This window comes from Blennius ocellaris, assembly GCF_963422515.1.
Source record: "Blennius ocellaris genome assembly, chromosome: 24".
Classification (NCBI taxonomy): Eukaryota; Metazoa; Chordata; class Actinopteri; order Blenniiformes; family Blenniidae; genus Blennius; species Blennius ocellaris.
The window spans coordinates 5723631-5743752 of NC_137673.1; the positions used below are offsets into that span (position 1 = coordinate 5723631).

Sequence of the window (20122 nt, forward strand, 5' to 3'; positions counted from 1 at the left end):
GTGTTTAGTGTATCCACAGTCCAGCGTGTGTGAGGCTCAGGCTGGTGGTAAATTAACTCTCTTGGGGCCACACACACACACGCACATTCTCTCTCTCTCTCTCTCTCTCTCTCTCACACACACACACACACACACACACACACACACACACACACACACACACACACACACACACACACACACACACACACACACACACACACAAAGTCACATTGTGACTGAGATGTCAGCTGATGAGGGACAACCACTCCTCTTTTTAGTGTGTGTGTGTGTGTGTGTGTCATTAGAGGATACTGGAGGACTCTTATTATTTTTAATAATCTGCAGTTTTCTGCTGCTCCTCAACCTCGAGAGAGCTGCAGTCTGCGTCATTTCACCACAGTCAGCATCACTACTCTTCCTCTTACTCATTTCTTCATCCCTCTTGCTTTTCTCCTCCTCCTCCTCCTCCTCCTCCACTTGTCGTTGTCTTTTTAATGTCATTGTGATCTTGTGGTCTCACCTTATTTGGCCTCGGTCTTCTGTTGAACCTTTACTCATCTTGATTAATTCCTTTGATTTTGGTCTAAATAGAAAAAGAAATGGGAATGAAAGTGGAGATTTGACCGTTTCTGTGACAAGAAGGAGTCAAGTGATTAATAATGGAGCTGTAAATTCACAGGAAGCAGCTCATTTATTGCTAATTAGTGCATAGGGGGAAACTGTTAACTGTGGTCAAAGGGATGCTCCCCATTAATTAACACCAATTAAATGTTAGCAGGACCTGGAGAGCCTTTCAGTCGGAGCCCAGGGCAGCAGAACACATGTGCACAGCAAAATAAGCTTTTGTAATAATGGCTGAAGAATTAATGGGGGTTTAATGTGTGGTCCCTGTGTTCACAGCTTCAAACAACATGTGACGGCAGCTTGTGTGTCTCACGTTTATTCACAGCACATATCAGTGGAACACAGAGTTTGTTTTCACACAAACAGGAAGGAGTTGCCCATCTTTGTCTCAACGCGTCAGTCACCCTTCTCTTTTTACGATTCAGACGACTGATGTTCCCCACAACACAGAAAGACAATATAATACAGGATATGAAGCAAACCGAAGCCCAGTTTACACAAAGCAAAGTTTCCAAGTGAAAATGTTAAACTTCTGTCGCGTTTAAAGTGCCTGTTTACACGACAACGCTGCCCGGGGCCACTGGAAACACAACGTTTTGAAAATGCTCCGACACCGTCTTCGTGTAAACGGGAGAAAAACGCAATTCGTATTTACGCTCTTCTTCTGCACATGCTCAGTAGACGGACAATCAGAACAATGTTTGCACATAGAGTGTCACGACTCCAAGTCCACATTCTCCTGGACTTGGCACTTTTATTTTGACAGTCACCATAATAACAATCCAACTTGGTCGTGAATGTCGGTGTTCTCCCGTTGTAGGAGTTCAGAGCATATTTTTTTCTGCTTGTGGCACACCATTCTAAGCACGGTGTTTTCAATGTTTCTGCTGTTTCCGTGGAAACGGACATCGTCTCTAAAGTGTTGTCGTGTCGGTTAAAGGGAGGCATAGAAAGGGAAAAATGGGGGGAAAGAGAGAATAAATAAATAAATAAAGAATGAAATAAAGCAATAAAGAAATACATAACCAGAATCAAATCCGATCAAAAAGATCCATGACGTACTTGCGATGCTCTCCAAGAGGATTTTCTTCTGCATGATCTAAACACTAAAAAGCTCTTCTCTGTCCTGTTAAATAAGCACAACGTCAGTGTATAATGTCACTGTTTCTCAGTCTGTTACTCGTTACCTACACTGAAGGTGAAGCAAGTTGCAGTCGGCAAAAGCTGCGCCTCTTTAAACAGGGACTATGATGAAGTTATGAGTAAGTAGATTATAGGGAAAATTAACACAGTTCAAAGCTTTTCCAAACTGTTCCAGCTTCCTTCACACGTCAGTGTTTTCAAATTTACATGTTGGCGACAGAATCATGTGCTGCAGTGCCGGGGGGTCCCACAGGCCGGGGGTCCCACAGGCCGGGGGTCCCACAGGCCGGAGGTCCCACAGGCCGGGGGTCCCATAGACCGGGGGTCCCCCACAGCAGAAGGAGCTTCATGGTTACAGCTGCCCGTCACACAACCCGCAGCACAGAACATTGGCTAACGTTTCAGACAGCCTGTTGAGGTTCTACCATCTGAACGTTGTGGAGCTGCTCTGCCGGGAAGAGACGAGTACCGGCGGTGCAGGGGGGGGGCGCAGCGGGAGCGTCTATGTCAGGGGGAGGAGCGTCAGAAGGGGCGGCAGCAGGAGAAACGACCACCTCCCCCGCAGACAGGAAGTGGCGGCGGACGAAGCCGGGCGCTTCCTCTTGGGGCCGTTGCAGAGCGGCGTGTTGCAGCAGGAGATGCAGACGGAGTTCAGCCTGCCGGTGCAGAACTGCTGGTAGCCTGAGGAGGCGATGAGGCACGCCCCCGAGGAGGCGCACGACTTCCTGTAGTGGATCCCTGCAGGAGTGGGAAGACAGTGGCAGGAAGATCCTCTATAATCTAGATGTTAGAGGAGGAAGATGCTCTATAATCTGATGATAGAGGAGTGCGATGCTCTTTAATCTGGATGTTAGAGGAGGAAGATGCTCTATAGTCTGGATGAGAGAGGAGGACGATGCTCTTTAATCTGGATGTTAGAGGAGGAAGATGCTCTATAGTCTGGATGATAGAGGAGGACGATGCTCTTTAATCTGGATGTTAGAGGAGGAAGATACTCTATAGTCTGGATGATAGAGGAGGACGATGCTCTTTAATCTGGATGTTAGGGGAGGAAGATGCTCTATAATCTAGATGTTAGAGGAGGAATGAGCTCATGTTCAACAACTCTATCGCCTGACATCACTTAGATTTTGTTTATAGCAGAAAACATCTGCTCAGGTTGTTGCAATATAAAGAAAATGTGGAGTTGATATTTGCCTTTGTTTTGGAGGCTGCAGGAAGAAACGAGTCCTCGGCACACAGACCGGGAACATTAGAGTTTGTGTTGGGCTGCAGGAGAGTAATCTGATGTGTGGCTGCAGGATGAATGAACGTGTCTCACGTTGATGAATGAAGCTGCTCACTGAGACTCTGTTCAGCGGCACCACAGCAGGAGCGAGAAAACACGAGTTCACCCAGAAAACCATGTGTGCAACACGGCCAGATTCCACGTTCAATTCAATGCCTTTTTTTTCAATGCCAGGACGGCAGCCATTAGACAGTGTTTATCACACTGGCTCCAGACATACATGCTATTCGCTTTTATTCACATACATTTGACACATTATAGATTATAACCTCAGATCTGAAGGAATCGAGAACTAAAACAATATATTCTGTGAACACGTTGTGATTAGATGACATACATGGACGTGTAAAGGTTGTAGTGTGTGTGTGTGTGTGTGTGTGTGTGTGTGTGCGTCTCACCGTCAGGTTTGACCAGCACCTCCTTCTGACACATGTCCTGCACGTTGACCGTACAGTTGACGATGTAGTCGGGCGTCGAACAGTCGTTGTGCTTCATCTCCTCACACTGGAAACACTGGATCTGAAGGCCAGCTCCTACACACACACACACGCACACACACACACACACACACACACACACACACACACACACACACACACACACTTTATCTATATTTTTTACATATATTCTGCAGATTCTTTACTTGATGATCAATGTGCACAACACAGATCAACAGATTTGTGCATTAACTTCTAGATTTTCGAGCCTCTGGTCATCACATTTCTCCAGGTCTGAGCTTTTCAACATGAATAGGAGATAAAAATCCATCCTCAGCTCCTAAACACCTCATTTAGATTCATGCGTGACGGAGCAGACACGAGCTGCCACAGTTTGGTGCAGAAAGTTTCCCATTCAGCAGATTAGATGCTGAATGTGCAATGTGCCACCATGAGTCCGTTTAACTTACATTTCACGTCGCAATCTGACTTCGTAATTCTAATTTCCAAATACATTAATTTGACCAAATCCGAAGCTTCCAGATAGATAAAATTAAGTTGCATTATCGTCTGAATTCACTTCATCAAGAGTTATTTCTTGAACTCAACCTCATTTAGGATACTTTTTTGATAACTCTGCAGATTATTATAATTTCATTGAACGCATTCAAAACTCAATCAGCTCACGAAACATGATTTTTTTCTTTTTGCCTCCCAAATAAATTACAGTGATGGTTGTTGGTGCTGCCGCTTCATTTCTCCATCACGCAGCTCCTCCATCTACGTTCATCATCCCTGCTGGAAATACCAAACCTCCAACAGTCACTCGTTCACCACAAAAAGGTCGTTTATGAACATTATTCGTTCATTCAGGGCTCCGTCCAGCGCGCGCACGGAGACGCGTTAACGGGCGCAAACTGAGATTTCAGCCAGATGAGGACTTTTTTTTTTTAAACAAACCGGATGGTTATTTAAACACCGGGAAACACAGACTGATGAAAAAGTGCAATAAATCCTCATCTTCAGCAAGTGTCCTGATTAACTGGTGTATCGTCATCAAACATGTCCAAAAGGAAGAGTAAAATAGTAGTAAAGAAGGAGCAACCGCTCAAAATACAATCAAAAATTGAGAAATTGTCGGTTTAGAGAGAAACTAAGCTGATTTAAAAGACGTTATCTGAAAGCGGAGCTCCGTGCTTCTGTGCGTAAAAGTCCACGGATTCTGCGTTTTGACGCGCGGCCACATTGCGCCTGGTTCCGAACACTTTCCACCCACCTGCGTCGAGAAGGACCCCAAACAAAGTCGCAACGGCGAGCAGACGCATCGTCTCCGGGAGGGAGCTGCGGGGGGAACCATGAGCCCGGAACAGCGCGTCTCAGCCCGGCGGAGGAAGAGCCGCCGACGAGCCGCTCATCGTCGTCACCCGCTCCGGCCGCGCGCAGGCGACTGAAGCATCCGCGGAAACAAGCGACTCCAGAAAACACCACGTGACGGAGGGTCCGCGGCTCCGCCGCCTCCGGTAAAGTCTGTCACCACGGGACGAGAGCTCCCTGCTCCCGGTGCGTCTTTCTGGCGTTTACGCACTGAAACGCTCCACCTGAGCGCGAGGAGGAGGAGGAGGAGGAGGAGGAGGAGGAGGAGGAGGAGGAGGAGGAGGAGGAGGATGCGGAGGATGCTTGGTTTAACTCCCACTCTCCACTGACCTCGGTGACCTTTCTGTCATGAGACTGACCTCCCTGTAAGAACAGGTTAACCAAACACAAAACCAGTTTAAAATAAAAGGATATGGAAAATAATCCAATAATCGACACAAACTAATCTCAGGTGAAGTTCAAGACAAAGCTAAAGTCAAGTCAAAGACTTGGAGAAAACATTTATTGAAAACAATTGTAATAATAGTCTAAAAGTCATTTAAAATGAGTGTGAAATCAACTCTAACTCACTTGAAATGTAGATGAAAATCTTTCTTAAATTAACACTGAAATTATGCTCAAAACTCGTCGATAGTTTTGGTCTGAAAGAAAGTAGATCAAGTGAGAAAGTAGCTGAAAACAAGGATGAGAAATGATCTAAAACTAAACCAAACCAGGCATGAAGCTCATTTAGAACAATTCAGTTTGAAACTCGTTTAAATCAAATAATATCAATCTGAATAAAACGACATCTGAAATCCATTTTAAAACTGGTTCAAGTCTGGACTGAAAAAAAATGACACACACACACACACACACACACACACACACACACACACACACACACACACACACACACACACACACACACACACACACACACACACACACACACACACACACGGTTTAAAGTAGGAAATAGTTTCTCATATTTATTTAGGAAATAGTTACATAAAATATAGCATTAAAGTCTAGTGTAACAGACAAAATTGCACACAGTCATGACATCATCAATAATAATTAATAATAATAATAATAATAATAATAATTAATGACAAAGTAACACTGCTGGTAACCGCGTCTCTTTACAGAGGAACATTTGAGGACAGAGGTGAAGTGTGAACGTACAAAATGTGGGTATAAATACTGGACATCTAGAAAAATACACAGACTCTCTTCATACAATATTATTAACAAGTCTTTCCATAGAAAACTCTCACACACACTCTTTCTCACACACACTCTCACTCGGCTCTGTTGATTAGCACCAGCTGGTCAAATTCCAGAGAAATTTGGCTTCACGCCGCCTAAAATTCAAATATGTGTCGTAAATAAAGTGATAAAATAGTTTATTAGCTCTCATCCAGCAAAATAAAGATTTTTTTTTTTAAACAAACAGCAGAGTTAAAACCTCGGTTGGATGATTGGCAAACAACTTACATCTTTTTTTTTCTTTTCTCTCCTTTGAATTTGAACTCATTTGCATATATCAATCACCAATGCCCATTCTGATATTAACTTATTCTCTACACGACGTGAAACACAGACACTGTACGAGGGTTCAGGTTGGCTACATGTAGAGACACTGAGGCCGCTGGGGGATGTGGAGGAAGTTCTCTTCTTCGTTCTGAGTCCAGTTTGTTCCCTGAGCTACTGCAGCGACCCCCCCCCCCCGGAACCAGAGGCCATCCGGGCGTGTTGCTTCACGGCGGCGACGCCCCGGGTGGGAACCAGGGCAGCTTGTGGGAATCGAACGTAGCAGCAACACATCAATGACATCGTAAATCCACAGAAGTCAATGTAACTTTTTTTTTTTTTTTTTACAGTATTTGTTACAGTGCAATGATAGGGAGGAGCCCAGCATGGAGGGGGGGTTCAAACTGCAGTGATGCGACGGCGTGTTGCTGTCGGTCTCGGTTTGGGGTTTAGCGCCGCGGCTACGCCAAGTGCTTCATGTTGTGGGGGAGGTCAGAGGTCAGACACGGGCTGGAAGAACATCTCAGATGCTCCCTGGAGGCGCCGCTCAGCGGGGAAGCAGAGCACAGTGATCCTGGTGTGAAGGTGCTGCGACGTGACGCTCGGTACCTGGGAATCCACCGCCGCCTCACACCTCGCCGGAGCCCTGGCTGGTGCAGGAGGAGAAGCTGTCGTACAGCGAGTCGCTGAGCGAGCCGGAGGCGTCTGCCGCGCCCGGCCGGCCGGCGGCGTGCGAGGAGGAGCAGGGGGAGGGGGAGGGCTCGTCCGCCTTGCAGCAGCTCTCGCCGCTCACGGCGGCGTCGGGGAACAGCGCCGAGCTCCGGTGATTCAGCTTGTTGAGAGACACCAGAGAGAGACGGAGGGCGGGAGGCGGGCCGGCGGTGGCGGGGGGCTTCTCCTCCTGCAGGGACAACACACACACTCTCATCAGCTCGGGTCTGGACACACACTCTCATCAGCCTGGACTGCTCCTGATCCATACTCTGATGTTATCACTCCCTCACCCCGACACATCGCTGCTTCCCGGCGTTATGGATTAGCACAGGAAGTCGTTCCTCTAATTAGCATGGCGGGGGGTGGGTGGTGGTCGCCGCCGGACCTCCAGGCAGAGCAACTTATTAAACCCTGGAGGGAGGCGGGTGCTGTGACGGCGGTCTCTCTAGACACTTTAACAAGCTGCACTGAAACCCTCCTCGGAGGCTGTAAACAAAACTCTCCACGAAGCGGCCTGTGGGAACGCTGCCGCGCCTATCTGACCCCCCCCCCCCCCCGCCCACAAACAAACCTTGAGCATTTAGTGTTTCGCCGCGAGGCAGGAACACATAAACACGGCTCGGTTCAGGGAGCAGAGAAACTGATGGAAACTTCCACTGCAGGCGTGGTTGAATCTGGGGGGAGTCGCCACGCTCACGGTGGAAATGCAAATGAAGTGCAGGACGAGGACGACGCTCCGACGCCGCAGCGGCAGGTCCACCGTCCTGCACCGTCCTCCTTCCTGCTCTGGTCCAAAAAAACCCAGTGTGACTCTGGTGTTCCAGCCTCGGTTTATCCTCACAAACACTCAGGCTCTTCTCAGGTTTCACCGTCCATCTCTGGACTTCTTCAGAGGCAAACTTCATTCTCACACCGGCTTTTCTCCAGGTTTCAGGACCACTTTATACCTGGTTGTCGATCTGAGGTCTGACCACTTTTATCTGGTTTTCAGGTTGGTTTTAACAACTAGATATTGACTTCCTGGCTTGTGGTCTGGTTCAATTTGCTTTAGGCTGATTTTTTTTTTATGTGATTTTTCTCATTTGATTATAAGTGATTTTTTCCCCACTGGTTTAATCAGTTTTTTTTAATGGTTCAATCTGATTTATCCCGGATTTTTCAACAGGTTTTGTTCAACCTCAGGCTTGTTTATTGACTGGCTTGTACTTAGACCTGGTGTATACCAGTTTCCTGGCAACTTACAGCTTTTCTTAGAATGACGTAAGAGAACTAGACTTATATATATATATATAAATGTATATGTGGTTTTTGGTTGGTTTATACATCGCTTTTGGATTGGGTCTGTATTTTTTTCCTAAGCTGTTTTATACCTCGATGCAGCAGTTCAGGCAATGTAGAAGCAATATTTGATATTTCACTCGGTGCATTCTGTGCTTAAACAACATATTTAGTATTTCACACACACACACACACACACACACACACACACACACACACACACACACACACACACACACACACACACACACACACACACACACACACACACACACACACACACACACACACACACACACACACACACACACACACACGATCTCCCGCTTTGCCACGTTTGTCTTAATTTGCAGGAATTATCCTCACTCTCTCAGTTGTCATCACATTTATCTCACTTCTGAGCAGCGGGGAACAAAGTCCTAACTGCAGACGACACCTCTTTAGTTTTATTTAGATGTAACTGTGGCGACGCAGGCGTCCCGCTCACAACCACCACCAGTGATGGTTCTCCTCCTCGTCCTGCCGCTTGTAGCGGCGGGGAAGAGAATAACTGCAAGCCGCCATGCGAGACTGTCCGGGGCTCAAACCGTGTTTCCTCTCAGGCCTGAAGCCTTGTTAGGCTCCTCTGCTGGCAGTAATCAGCTTCACCTGCCAGCTCAGGTGGGAGCCATGTTGTGAAGACCCCGGCGGCATTACGAGCCCACCGGGGATCAGGCTGCAATAACAGAGCTGCAGCACACAAATCACATTACTGACACACAAATAACAACACACACACACACACACTGGCTGCTTCATGTCTCTTCAGCTTGTGGCTCAGTGACAGAAGCTTCTGTTTATACGAGATTTAATTTCTCACTATTTAACAGAGCGATACATCTCGGGAACGTGGATATTTCACATGTTTTGACTCCATATTTTGTGAGTTATTTTTCTTACATATAAAGAGAAAACTTGGCTTATGTTTCGAGCCGCAGCGTGAAAAAGTTTGATAAAACTGGTTGAATCTTGTGCTGCACTTTTGTTTTTCTCGATGAAACCTGGAATAAGATCAGGCCTGCAGCCGCTGGGATGATTTACACCGAATATATGAGGGAACAAACATGTTTACTGTCTGCTGTGTGCAGGCGGGATAATGTGACGGCATCGCAGCAGCCTGGCTTTCTATCCAGGGGTCTCGTCCTCCGACAGCAGCAGCGGGGTGTGTGTGTGCGTGTGTGTGTGTGTGTGTGTGTGTGTGTGTGTGTGTGTGTGTGTGTGTGTGTGTGTGTGTGTGTGAGAGATGTCATGTGTCTTTGCTTTGTACTCTGGTACAGTTTTTTTTTCCTCATTGCATGTCAATGCAATTCTTCCCTCAACAGGTAATCATGTCTGACCTGAAAAACCGAAACCATTTCATATTCATGACTGTGTGTGTGTGTGTGTGTGTGTTGCCATACATTTATACTTGTGTGACATAATTTGTTTGCAAAAAAGTGAGTGTATGAATATCTGTATGTACAGATTTGTCACACACACACACACACACACACACACACACACACACACACACACACACACACACACACACACACACACACACAGCTCTATCAGCCTCATAAAACCTGTTCGGGGCAGAAATGAACTGAGAAGGAGACAAAGAAGGACGGAGGGATGGAGGGATGAAAGATGGAGGACGGAGGAAGTGGAGGATGCGGGTGAGGGGTGGGGGGGGGGGGGGGGGGGTGTCGCCGTTAGCAGGGCTGTCAGGTGCTGTCAGGATGATGAATGGGGGGCCAGCGCGGGCTGTGAGGGCCCTGATGGGAGCCGCTGAGCTTCACATCACTCTCCTGAGTGTTTGTGAAAGGTTATTAAAGGCGCTTAAATCACGGCGTGGCGACACGGGACCGCGAGCCGCCACCAAACTTGCCCAAACTCCCACCACAGGGGGGGAGGGAGGGGGACGGGCGCACAGGTGGGCACGTGCACGGCAGAGGTGAGGAGGTGATGACACTCTGATAGATTGTCCTTCTCAGCAGCATAATGCAGGGTAAATGGGTTCAACAGCATCCATCCATCATCGCGGCTCCTTCAGAGCGCCTCAATACGCTTCCTGTCAAAACCTCTATCAGCTCGGACTCGGCGCACAAGATTTACAACTGAATTAACAGCAGAAAACACCACGTTTTCTCTCTGTACCGTTCAATTATCCGCCGCGTCTCACTCCTCAAGTCCTCAAACATCTGCAGGAAGCAGATTTACGCCTCAAATATAAATGAGTGGCTCCGGGATGAAATGAGGTTTTGTTAATTGAAACCCCCCCCACAAAAAATGAAATTCCCCAGAAATGGTGATAAAAAAAAAAAAAAAAAAAGCTGCCGGCTGACAAACCAATAAATGCAGTGTTACTGTTTCAAAAGTAAGAAAAACACAGTTAAAGTGCTAAAATGTAGCTGAACAACAAAAAAAGCAAAATGAAAAAAAAAACTAAAAACTTTAATATTGTAAAAAAAGCTAATATTTTCAGTGTTTTTGGCAAATATTTTATTATTTTGTGCTTTTATAATATGATAATTTTATTGATTTCTAAATTATTTCTGCTAAATTTGTGTATTTTTTTCATACTTTCTTTTTCTAGTTACAATATAAATTAATAGTTTAACATTTTTAGAACACTTTATTTTTAATATTGTTATGATTACAGTTGGCCTGTGTTAAATGTTTATGACTTTTTATTATCGTTGTTAATAATATTTTCACTTTTTTTTTAATAAAATAATAATTGCAACCTCTTGACTCCTGCATATTTTGGATGACTTGTCCTAATATCAGACATATAGTTCATTAATCACTGGTACTGATAAGAGGTAATATTGTGTGGACTTTCTTCAGACTCCTCCCCCAGTCTGTCAGATTACCCAGCATGCCGCTGTGTTGCGCTCAGAGTCCTCAGATGTCGCCTGGTGCAGCAGAGCGACCTTGGAGCGAGCGAGGACGCTGTGTGAGGACGGCCACGTCACTGTAATGAAGCTCCACAAAGACCAACTGCTTCCTCATAGTCTCATCTGTAATCATCCCCACTAACTTCAGCCCACATCCGTCTGGGACACAGGAACTTTTGTAATTAGTTACTTTTTTGGTAACTATTTCAAAGATGTACCTGTAATCAAGCACTACATTCCATTAACTTGTAAATCAGCGGTCAGGAATCAGCTCAGAAAATCCACTTTGTAAGGACTTTTTTTTTTTTTCTTCTTCTTCTGGATATGGATTAATGTGTCACGGTGGAGCAGTGGAAAGCCGGGCAGGCCGGAGGCCATTTCACGCTCTCTGATCCTCATTTGTCATTCAGCGGCGTTAAATACTTGTAGGTAAATCGCGCCGCTTGCTGAGGGCGATCGAAAGCAATCAGCCGCTGCGAGTGCGAATGTGCATCGTCAGAGTCTCCGAGTGTTGACGCCCCGGGACATCTGCAGCTCCACCGTCCTCACGCTAACGATTCAATTCCTCCCCTGCTGGTGGCCGGCTGCCAGGCGAGCAGACTGATGCCGCCTCCACCTGGGAGCTCGTGATTCGCTCCCCGGGAGGCCCCGCAGGGGGCAGCACCTCCGTCACGCGCCTAATGAGCTCCAATGGAAAGCAGGCTGCTCCTCTGGAAGTGAACCGGCCGGCCCGGTGTGAAAGCCTTCTAACGAGTACTCACGCTGAGCGGAGGCTCTTGGAGGAGCAGCTGGTACTGAGAGATCCTCCTGCTGTCCTTCTCCAGCTGTGAGAGCACGTCCTGGTGGTACAGGTCCATGATGGACAGGCTCCTCTTCAGGGTCTCATCCTGCTCCCCTGTGGAGACACAAAGCCCGTTCACTCGGAGACAGAACTGATTCTCTGGGCCCGCTGTACCACGGGGGGCCATGTGAGGGCGCCCCGGCCAGCGGAGCAGCTCGCCCGACCCGTCGGATCAGACGAGCGAACAGTCAGAGAGCGTGCGCACCCGAGTCGCCGGTTGTGGCGCGGTGGAGCAGCGTCCGCTGTGGTGAGCACGCGACACTTCCCGTCCCCTCGGGTTCCGTCTCGGTGTCGCTGCCGCTGCTGCCCGGGTACGTGCACACTCGCAGGGCTCGCTCCTGCTCAGGGGCACACAGGCAGGGAGGGGCTTTAACATGCAACCTTTACTGCTCTCTTTACTTATTCACTGAGGAATTACAGTGGGAACATGCTCTTTCAACTGCTCTTTTTCATATGAAACACAATATTATTGGTCAGCCAAGCTCAATGCTGCCACCTAATGCAGGGAGATGGAATTACCTCAGTCTTACATGCATGATCTAAATCTGTTGTCAGACTTACTCCCGACCTCTCCTGATTGCTGCTCGCCTTCCTGCTGTGTGTTTCTGCGTCTTTGTCGTCAGTGAAGCTGCTGCGCGGCGCTCCGGCGCTCAACCTCTTTGTCCTGATCACGTCTAACGGGAAAGACGGACGCAGACGTGAGGACAGACACGCCTCCGGCTTGTTCACATGCTCACAATATTTCTTCGTAATAAATGTAATGCAGGTATAAAGTCTTCTCATGTAACTTCCTCCAGATTATAGAGCATCTTCCTCCATCACATGCAAACTGAGATACAGAGGTACCCACGAATCAGCTTCATACGTTTTCTTCAGATGTTTCTAATCGACACGTTTCTCAGGAAAGACTCACTCTCCTGCTACTCAGTGCTACACCGTGAACGTCGGCGTCTTTAATCATCCATCTGATTGGATCCCGGTCGCTCGGCTCTCGCGGTGCGTCGCAGGCAGAGGCTGCTCTGTGATCTATGGCTGTTTTGACATGCTTATCTAATTGCATTTGTTCGTTTTGCTCAAGGCGGGCGAGCCTGCGTCTCAGCGGAGTATCAGATGTCATTGTTGATGCATTAGCTCCCAAATTAGCTTCCTCTTTTAATCACAGCTGAATAAACTGAACCGCTTACTCTTGCCGGCTCGTCTGGAGGCACTGACGTGTTAACATAAAGTAAAGAGACAGCCCATATTTCACTAACCAACACAAAGGTAAACAACTCGTCTGTCTGAGGCTTTTAGATTCTTCGCTTCGCTCACTGTTTCACTGACCGACATCTTATTCACTTGCTAATTCGCCGCTGTGTTCCTTGATGCTCTATAATCTGGACGTTGCTGGATTGTGCTGACCCACCGGAGGAGGAGAGCTTGGGCAGGCGGCTCTGGGCGTCCTGGGCGCCGTTGCAGGTCACGGTGGGGTCAGACAGGGAGTGACCCATGCCGGTGGGGACATGCGGGGGGCTTTTTGAAGGGGAAGGCACTTTCACATGGGGCAGTGGGGGGCCGGGGGGAGAGGAGGGGGGGGGGCCGCTGGAGCTCAGAGGGGCCGGCGGTCACCCCCTCTGGGCTGGACTCAGATCTGGGGAGGTGGCGACCGCCGGCCCGGCTGACCGAGTCGTGGAGGGGGAAGGTGCCGATGCCGCTGTCCAGGGTCCTCATCTGACAGCCGGAGCCTACGGAGAGAGGGAGAGGAAGGAGGGGAGGTGAGGACTGGGGGGAGAGGGGGGGGGGGGGCTTCGGACGTTTTACATGCAGCGGAAAGGGTGAGCGAACAGGGAGTCTGAGGCAGGTTCGGCCAGGAGGACGAGAGAGAGAGAGAGCAGAACTTTAACTGGACGCTCAAATTCAAGACGGCTTCACAAAACCACAGAGGCACATCTTCTACCAGTTCTACCAGGAGGGTCTTCATTTCTATCTATATTAGCAATGTGGATGAAGCAGGAGAGAAGATGTCATGAATCTTCCCGTTAGTGTTTGTACTTGCCTGCGCTGGGCTGCACAGCTCAGGTCTACGTGAACGCTAATGAACAACTGTTATTTGAAACCTCGGGCTGAGCTGGGATTTAAGGAAAGTCCCTGAAAGCACGGCCCATCCTGGGACTTGATCCCATTAAATGTTGGAGCTTGTTTTCCTGCCGCCGGCCTCAGAGACGACGCAGCCCTGCAGCCAGCCGCTCTCCAAACACTGTAAAGACTCTCTGGTGGATCCTGAGTCTCTGAAGTGTGCAGCTTCGCCTCTGTGGGATTCTGATGGAACTTTTCTCTTCGTTTGGAGGATATTCTTAGAAAAACTCTCAGAAGAACATCTGAGCCCGTTGACTTGTTCCCTACCTGGACGGATCGGCGGCAAACAACCAGCCTCCTCGCTAAAGACACGTTTTCCAAGAGGCCCGACATGTTTTTGGCATTTAAATGTGAAACACTGAAAATTGTATTGAGTTAACTGCAAAATTAAATAAAGTAGAATTTAAAAATAAAAATGTAACAGAATACATTTTCATTCATAATTAATGTTTGTGTTATTCCAGACTGTCAGTGAATGCACCGCTCGAGGAGAAGCCGTTAAAAACAAGGAGAAGAACTCACCGATGACGTGATCCTGACAGGCCGAGTCCTCGTTTTCAGCCCGGGCCAGTTTCTGACTCATCAGGAGGCTCTGAAACACACAAAAACACCTCAAATTATATTTATCATCATGATAAATGGAACAAGCCAGACAAAGACAACAGAAAACTGACGTTTAAAATGACTTTAATGCACAAATATTACAACAAAAAACATTGTTGATAAGGTAAAATGTATGATAAAAAAATATTAAGAGAATAAAATTTGATAAAAAGTAAAAAAAAACAACTATGTGCATCTTGTTTGAATTGAATAAGATATTTAAATGTTTCACTACATGAAGTGATCATGTGATGAAATCAAAGGCATCGCAAAAGATTTAAACAATAAAAAAGTTTAATTCACACAGTGATGCTCAACTATTTTAGATTAACCACACATGAAACACAGTTTTAATGTATTTTGTATTTTCCAATTAAAATATTCAATTGCTTTGATATCTTAGATCATCATTAAAACAATGAAACTTTAAGAAATGCTTGATAGGTATTTAAACATTTTTTATTATTATTTGACCTCATTAATTAACTTGATTCACCTTTTTGTGTAATTTTGTTATTATTTTCTTTAAATTCATTGTCGCCTTGTTTGACTTTTTCACATTTAGTTTATTTGTTATTCATTTTCTTTCACTTTCCTGTAACATTTCTCATTTCTGCATTGGTTTTACTTTAACCATCCTGCCCAACGCAAGTGAACACACACACACACACACACACACACACACACACACACACACACACACACACACACACACACACACACACACACACACACACACACACACACACACACACACACACACACACACACACACACACACACACGGATAATTATGTGGTGAATTATGTCCAAAGTTTGGGGTGATTGTCGTACTTTTGCTTTAATTGTATGGCTTTAAAAGAGTGTGTGCGTGCGTGTGTCTGTGTGTGTGTGTGTGTGTAAGAGGAGCTGCCGGGTCTCGGGGAGCGGCTCTATTGTGTGTTTCTGTGGGGAGCAGATAGCGCGCTGCGCGGACGTATTAAATGGCTCTTTTGTGGAGTGAGTGGCTGATAACAGCCTCCTGTCCTGCGAGCCGTCCAGCGTGCAGTGGATTAAGTTTCCTGCTCCACGTCGCCACGCCGTCCGCCCCTCCTTGCACTTTCTTTCATTACACCCATCACCTCATCATCGGACTGACAGTCCAAGGGGAAAACTCCCACAAGGTCACAGAGAGCAGGAGGGGGAATCGAACCGCTCACTTACATTGGTGTCGGCACACGTCTCCACGTCCGCCTTCAGGCCGCCGTCTCTCAGGTTGGAGCAGATCTGAGACGGCTGCGTCTTCACCGCCGTCCTGCCGGGACACAAGTCGGTGTTTTCACTCGTTCTAGAATCCAGATGATTCCCAGACACAACATCCAACAGATTCCAGACTTATTTGTTTTTTACCACATCTGATCATTTTACAATATCTGAAAGTCATTTTCACACCTTTTAGATCTTTGAGTATTTTTGGGGAAAGATTTCAGATTCTTAAAATTTCATTGAGAACTTTTGCTGGTTCTAAATAATATGTCGTTCTTTAAAATGTGTAAAATTCTTCCAAATTCCTCAAGCCTGACTGCTTCCAGGCGAAGTTATAACAATTTGTGATACTCGTATTTTTCAACACGACCAGATTAGAAGATTTCCACTTGATTTTTTTCTCTTTTTTTTTTAAACTGTGGTAATTTTCCAGATTTGAGTGGCTCTTGAAGGGTTAAAGCAAAGTGTGGTTGGTCTCACCTGCCCAGCAGCTCCTTCATGAAGTGCTCCGTGCCGATGAGCGCGGTGGTGCAGTGGATCTGCGCGCTGATCTGCCCCATCTGGTTGTTGCAGTGGTCCATGATGGAGCTCAGCTTGTTGTTCACCTGCGTCAGGTTCTCCAGCTCCGGCTCGTCTTTCTGCTGGTTCTCGTTCTTCTTCTTGTCCTTCTTCTGCTTGCCTCCGAGCACCGAGCCTGCCTTCTGCTCCTTCTTCTCCTCCCTTCCTTTGGGGGTCTCGCTCTTCTTGCCGCTCAGAGCTGGCAGTTTGCTCCTGCGGAGTCCGAACCAGTTGGCAAGGGAGGGTCCGCTCTTCTGTTTGACCTCGCTGACCTTCTCCTGCTCCTGACACTTCTGCACGTTCTGCTCGATTCCCATCATGACTTTCTCCTCGATGGTGCAGGAGGAGGGGCTTTTCTTCTCCTCGGCGTCGGTGGGTTTGCTGGGCGAGCCGGCCGGGGTCTGCACCTCCCTGCTGAAGTCCTCCGGGGGTCCGGCTGAGCCCTCCAGCTCCAGGTCTTCCACGGGGTGGACGCAGGAGGACGGAGGCTGAACCTGCAGCTGAGCGCCACCTTTACGGCCGATGTTGGAAGCCGTCCTGTCGGCGGCGGGTAAGCTGCAGACCTCCCTCCGTGAGGGGGACCCTTCACCTCTGGGGGCCGCTTTGGTCCTCTCCAGGGGGGCACTCTGCGGGTTGAACCAAGTCATGCCTCCATAGTGGCTCAGCCTGGTGCGGGGGGAGTGCAGGGGGCTTTCGGCTGCACCGCCCGGCACCTCGGAGGAGCTCTGCCTGGACAGCGAGCTGCCCCTCTCCCCTGAGTTGGTGATGATGTGGGTCCTGGTCTTCCCTGGACCCTCCATAGAGCCCCCGCCGGGCTTCTCCGTGTAGGTGGTGCTGAAGCTCTGGCTGCGGGCTTTGGCCCCGGTCATCCCCAGGGCGGGCTTCAGGTGGGGTTTGGTGGTGACAGATATGGATCTACCAAACAGCTGACTGCTCCGTTTCCCCCTGTCACACGGCGCCCCCTCCACCGGCAGCAGCCCCCCCTCCACCGCTGCCTGACACTGGACGTCACCTTTCCCCTCGGCAGCAGACGTGCAGGCGGGGGGATCGATACCGCACGGTGGGGAGCTGTCAACCTGCGGAGAGGTGCTGGAAGTCACGGTCTCCTTGGAGACGGAGTTGATATGATCTTTCTCCTGCTTGCCCGGAATCGAGGGGCTGTTTTTATGACCGGGCGGAGATTTTAAAAAGGCTTTAAAGCCCATTGGGATGCGAGTCTTCGAGGCTTTTTCTGCTGGGTTGGGGGACGTTAGCACCGAGCTGGGGGGGCTGATCACAGTCTGAGAGGTATCCTGAAGAGACATGGGTAAACTAACAGAAGTCTTCTGCACTGACTGGTGGGTATTTTCATGAGCTGACCCTCTTTTGTTTACAAACGAGGTCTGAAGTGAGGGCCCTCGGAGGGCGCTGTAAGGAGGGGGGACATTCTTTGAGTTTTTAGGTGCGTTTTGGGGCTCTGGAGCCCCCCCTGAGTTAGCTGAAGGGAGGTAGTCTTTCGTGGTGGTTCGCTTGGAGCCTTTTGTGGGTGTGTGAGTGGTTGCGGGGGGCTTCTGAGGGGGTTGACCGGGTTTGTCCAGCGGTTTGTGTGGTGCGGTCCCGTAGCCTGCGTCCAGGTCTGCACACTCCTTGTCCCTGATGGGGAGCGTGCTTTGCATATTTGGTAGCAGTGAGGTGTGGTAGCTCGGGGGGGGACCCCTCACAGTGGCTGGGGTGGCCGGCTGAGCCGCCGCTGCTTTATGATGGGTCTGTGGCGAGCCCTCGTAGTTTGGTCTGATCAGGAGGGAGGTGGTGCGGCCGGGGGGAAGCGGGGGCGACGGGGACCTGAGTTTGTTTTTGCCGGTTTCACAGTGTTTGTCTCGGGTGGGCTGTTCACCCTCGCCGTACTCCAGGTGCCTGCGTGAGAGAAGTGGGGAACAGGAGGAGGAGGTCTTGCCCCACTCCGCCCGGCCGGGGGGTTTGCTGTGCCCCGCCTTCGGACTCTGAGAGCAGGATCCCTGAGTCTTGAGGAATCTGGACATCCTGCCTGCAGAGGAAGGAGACTTCTCCAGGCCGCAAGGAGCCGAGTTCCCACTGGGACTGGGTTCAGTGGAGGAGGCCTTGGAGGACTTGATGGGAGGTCCTGAGGGTGTGGGCTTGTTGCGGCCTGGTATTTTGGACCCACCGGACTTGAAAGCATCGTTGACGGGGGGGATGGACAGGCCTTTATTAGCCCGGCTGCTTGGCGGTTTGATGAGTCTCCTCTGAGGCGTCAGCGGCATGGACAGCCTCTCTGCACTTCCCTCCCTGCTGCCGCTGGACTTCCTGGTGCGGAGCTGATACTCAGAGGGCTTCTCTGGAGACTCCACCACACTGTAGGTTCTCACGCTGGCCAGTTTCTGTCTTGTCGGCTTCTCCTGCGGAGCAAGTTCTGTATAACTTGTGGCTCCTTTTGCACTCTGACTGTTGTTTGCAGCCAGGTGGATGGGCTCTCCTTCTGCATCGAATATGGCGAGGATGCTCTCCTCGGACTGGGAGCACTGGGAGGGACTGGGCTCCTTGATGAGGCTGAAGGGACGGGGCCTGCCCTCTGCAGACTGTGTGCGGCCCTGCTCCCGTCGCAGGTACTGCTGTGACAGCAGCTTGGCCACGTCTCTGGAAAGCCTCCTGGTGTCCCTCTCTACTTCCTCCGGCGGCGGTCTGTCGCTGGGCTCAGACTTGAGCACCCCCGTGTCGTCAGATATACGACCGGGATCCGGGGGGTCACACTGGTTGCGGAGCAGCTTCGAAGGTCTACTGAACGCCGACGGCCGCCCTCCTTCAGGGAGGAAGCTGTTGATGAAGCTCAGGAGCTTCTCGGGACGCTCCCGTGAGTCATAGCCTGGGGGCTGCTTTGCAGCGGCAGGAGGTGGGGGGCCGTCCCCGCTGCTGTCCTGCGGCCCCCCCCAACTGCACAAGCTGTCGGAGATGCTGTGCGACAGACGCTGACATTGGAACCAGCCGTCCTTGGTGGGGATGTTGTCTCTGATGCTGGACTGCGCCAGTTCATCGTCTGCGTCGTCGGAGTCGTAGGAGAAGCGCTTCCCCCGCATCCTGATGACTTGGGGGGGCTTGGAGACCCCCTTGCCGCTGCTCTTGATGCCCAGAGAGTAGATACCCTCGTTGGAGTTCATGCAGTCTTTGTAGCCTGACTTGGAAACCTTGGAGGAAGAGGACGAGGAGCTCCTGTGCTTCCTCCTCTGGAGCTTCCTCAGCCCCTCCAGGATGTGGCTCTCTTTGCGCCTGGTGGGCGGCGGCTCGTCCGTCGTGGCGCAGATGTTGCTCGGGACCGACGAGCCCAAACTAAGCCGCTTCTCCCAAGTCAGAGAGGACTGCAGACAACAAAAGGTCATCGCATCAGTCAGCTAATGACAACCGAGAGAAACGAGCTTCGGTTGTAAAGCTAACTCTTCAACAGTTTTCACCTGAAACTACAGTAATTACAAATAAGTTAATAATAAGCTCCAGT

The 20122-nt window shown here is 49.3% G+C and overlaps 2 protein-coding genes across 2 annotated transcripts in view; both read right to left on the reverse strand.

The window, feature by feature from the left end:
• Positions 1-1971: 1971 nt before the first annotated feature.
• LOC308147827 (ly6/PLAUR domain-containing protein 1-like) lies at positions 1972-4799 on the reverse strand (the record flags this gene model as incomplete). Its single annotated transcript, XM_080520160.1, has 4 exons — positions 1972-2107; positions 2304-2487; positions 3436-3570; positions 4751-4799. 4 exons carry the CDS (start codon positions 4797-4799, stop codon positions 1972-1974), a joined length of 504 nt encoding a protein of 167 aa, XP_080376286.1.
• A 1008-nt stretch (positions 4800-5807) lies between these two features.
• Positions 5808-20122, reverse strand: part of LOC308147425 (nck-associated protein 5-like) — a 48263-nt gene continuing 33948 nt past the window's right edge. The window contains 9 exon segments of the mRNA XM_080519557.1: positions 5808-7264; positions 12038-12171; positions 12323-12455; positions 12679-12791; positions 13523-13700; positions 13702-13841; positions 14755-14824; positions 16039-16129; positions 16561-19985. Of these exon segments, the coding sequence (XP_080375683.1) occupies positions 6992-7264; positions 12038-12171; positions 12323-12455; positions 12679-12791; positions 13523-13700; positions 13702-13841; positions 14755-14824; positions 16039-16129; positions 16561-19985 (4557 nt within the window). The 3' untranslated portion in view covers positions 5808-6991.